The sequence below is a fragment of the Crocuta crocuta genome, unplaced genomic scaffold, assembly GCF_008692635.1.
Source record: "Crocuta crocuta isolate KB4526 unplaced genomic scaffold, BGI_CrCroc_1.0 scaffold560, whole genome shotgun sequence".
Lineage (NCBI taxonomy): Eukaryota > Metazoa > Chordata > Mammalia > Carnivora > Hyaenidae > Crocuta > Crocuta crocuta.
Window position 1 is genome coordinate 455,796 of NW_027529656.1, and position 2,868 is coordinate 458,663.

The 2,868-nt window shown below is 33.4% G+C and overlaps 1 protein-coding gene across 1 annotated transcript in view; it reads left to right on the forward strand.

The window, feature by feature from the left end:
- Positions 1-2,445, forward strand: part of NTS (neurotensin) — an 11,717-nt gene extending 9,272 nt beyond the window's left edge. Inside the window, exon 4 of the mRNA XM_077762827.1 lies at positions 2,157-2,445. Coding sequence (XP_077618953.1) covers positions 2,157-2,309 — 153 coding nt within the window. The 3' untranslated portion in view covers positions 2,310-2,445. The remainder of the gene's footprint in view (positions 1-2,156) is intronic.
- Positions 2,446-2,868: the final 423 nt, after the last annotated feature.

Genomic DNA, 2,868 nt, shown 5'->3' on the forward strand with positions numbered 1-2,868 from the left:
ATCCTTAGCATCTAAATCAAGTCCACTAACAGCCAAGACAGCCCAAATCCATTATACAGAACTACACTGTAGTGGATGAATCAGTTGTATTTAAACCATAGTAGTGATTTATTGCCTTTGGTTTTGGAATATTTGTTAGTTTGAAGAAGGAAAAGAGAAATAAAAATGCTTTACTTATTTATTTTTATTCTTTTAATTAAAAAATTTTTTAATGTTTATTTATTTTTGAGAGAGAGAGACACACACACAGAGTGCGAGTGGGGGAGGGTCAGAGAGAAAGGGAGACACAGAATCTGAAGCAGGCTCTAGTGACTTAGCCGGTCACTGGGCTGAAACTCACTTACGGTGAGATCAGACCTAAGCCAAAGTGGGGTGCTCAACTGACTGAGCCACCTACGCACCCCAAAATGAAAATGCTTTAAAGAAAAATTTTTGTTTTTTAATTTCCCAACAAGGGTGGGGAGGCACATGGGTGCCTCAGATGCTTGAGCCTCTGACTCTTGATTTGGGTTCAGGTCATGATCTCACATTTTGTGAGTTCTGAGTTTGAGCCCTGCATTGGGCTCTGTGCTGACAATGAAGTGCTTGCTTGGGATTCCCTCTCTCTCTCTGCCTCTTCATCTCTTACACTCTCTTTCTCTCTCAAAATGAATAAATAAACATTTAAATAAGTAAGTAAATAAACAGATTTCCCAACAAAGGAAATTAACATCTAAGAGAGAGTTGCTTCATGTTTTATATTTTGGCTTTACACTCACATTGGGAATCAGAGGGTGCCTTTGCTGCTAAAACAGCAATCCCTATAAATGACTATCACAGATACTCTGCCAAAAAGAAGAAATGCAAGACAGAACTTCTAGTGTTTATTTGAACTTGTAAACAAAAAGATGTTTTCTAGATGAAAGACCAAAAAAGCTAGCTTTAATTTTACTACTCACCTCTGAATTCTAATTCCAGCTAAGTAACTTAGTCTTTAAAATATTGTTTATATCAATAAAACTTGAAAAATGTTGATTTTAACATAGTGGAATGTCAATTGTGTGCTATTCATCGAGGAATTAAAAACAACTCAATAAACTATTATACACAAAAATCAGGTGCGAATAAGTTTAGAACTTTCACTTTTTTAAATGTTACTGAGTGATTTAAAACAAGACCTATAATATCATTCAAAACATAATACAAATTACAGATCGTGTTCATAGAGAAATGTACAATTAAGAAACTAGATTGTCTGACAGTAGCTCTTTTTCCTTCTCTGAAACTAAATAGCTGTGGGTTGCAATAAAGTACTTGGTAATAAGATTCAGTGCATATGTATCATAATTAAAAACTTCACCTCTTGGTAGTATTTCTTATAATGACCCCAAATTTAGAGAATAATCACAAGTACAAATGCAATTTTCGTATTGAACATTTTTTAAAACTTCACTCAAATTATGTGTAAAATTCTGGGTAGCGTTCTTAAATATTTTCTGCTAGCTATAATTTGTGAATCACAACTATACCAGAAAGAAGTATTCAGAACCTACTTTTAGAATATGGCATATTTAATGACATATTAGGTAAGATTCTATGTGGAGATGAACTCCCTTAAGTTATTAAATCTGAATTTGCTTCTAATTATTAGGCACCACAATCTAAAGAGATCTTTACTATTTCACATGTGTTAATTGCTACAGCAACTAAACTAAACAGAGCAGGCAATCCTCTCTCTGAGACTGAGAAATGGATCTTTGGAATGGCTTTCAAGTCAAGTCAGTAATTAACCTCAAGAAATATAAAATCCTGTGGCCTTTCAAGGCCCAAACTGGGTTACAAAATTCAAAACTCTATATTTGTTGTGATTTATGATACATTTTCATAACATTTTAGTCTATCATAAAGTAAAACCTGAACCATACTTGAAGATCTACTAGGTATGTTGCTTCAGTTGCGGGTATTAGTATGTGGCCTTGAACAGAGAATCGGAAAAACGACATTCTCATCCTGTCTCAGTCACTTGATAGTCATCTGTCCTTGGGCAAACCATCTGATTGCTTGAAACCTCATACATCTTATCCATGTATGTCTTATTGTCTGAATAGCAAATGAGATAAAATGTAGCAAAATACCCTGAAAGACATAGTTTGATTCATATTCTGCCTCTCTTGCAGCTAATTCAGGAGGATGTTCTTGATGCTGGAAATGACAAAGATGAAAAGGAAGAAGTTATAAAGAGAAAGATCCCTTACATTCTGAAACGGCAGCTATATGAGAATAAACCTAGAAGACCCTACATACTAAAAAGAGGTTCTTACTACTACTGAGAGGATAAATATTTTATTTACATGTGATTGTGATTTATCACCCTTCACTTAAATATCAAGTTATATTTGTGTGGTAATGTGACAGTACACAACTATTGTGTCTCTTCTGCAATTGTGGTTTATTGGATTTGATTTTTCTGCATTAATATAAATTGGACTAAATGTTTTAAAATAAATCTAGATCTTGCGCATGATAATGTGTTGTGTATAATTGGAGTAGATATTAATTAAGCCACATATAGAATGTGTTGTAATTTTGCAAAGCACTTAATGGGTTGTTTAAACAGTCAAAATGTTTGACATTTTAAACCAAACGATGAAGGATTATAACGGAGTCCTAAGGCAAAGTCTAACCTAAGTGTCATTAACCCAAAACAAAGTAATAGTACTTCTTTTATTATTTGATTTTTTTTAAATTGAAAGAACTACACATTCTTTTCCAAGACTCACACAAATCTTTCAGATATAGGGAAGGTTATAGTGATAAAATGGGTTCATCTTAAAAGGATGATTAATGAACTATTGTTAATTATGCTATTTTAATGAAGGCTCTTCACCT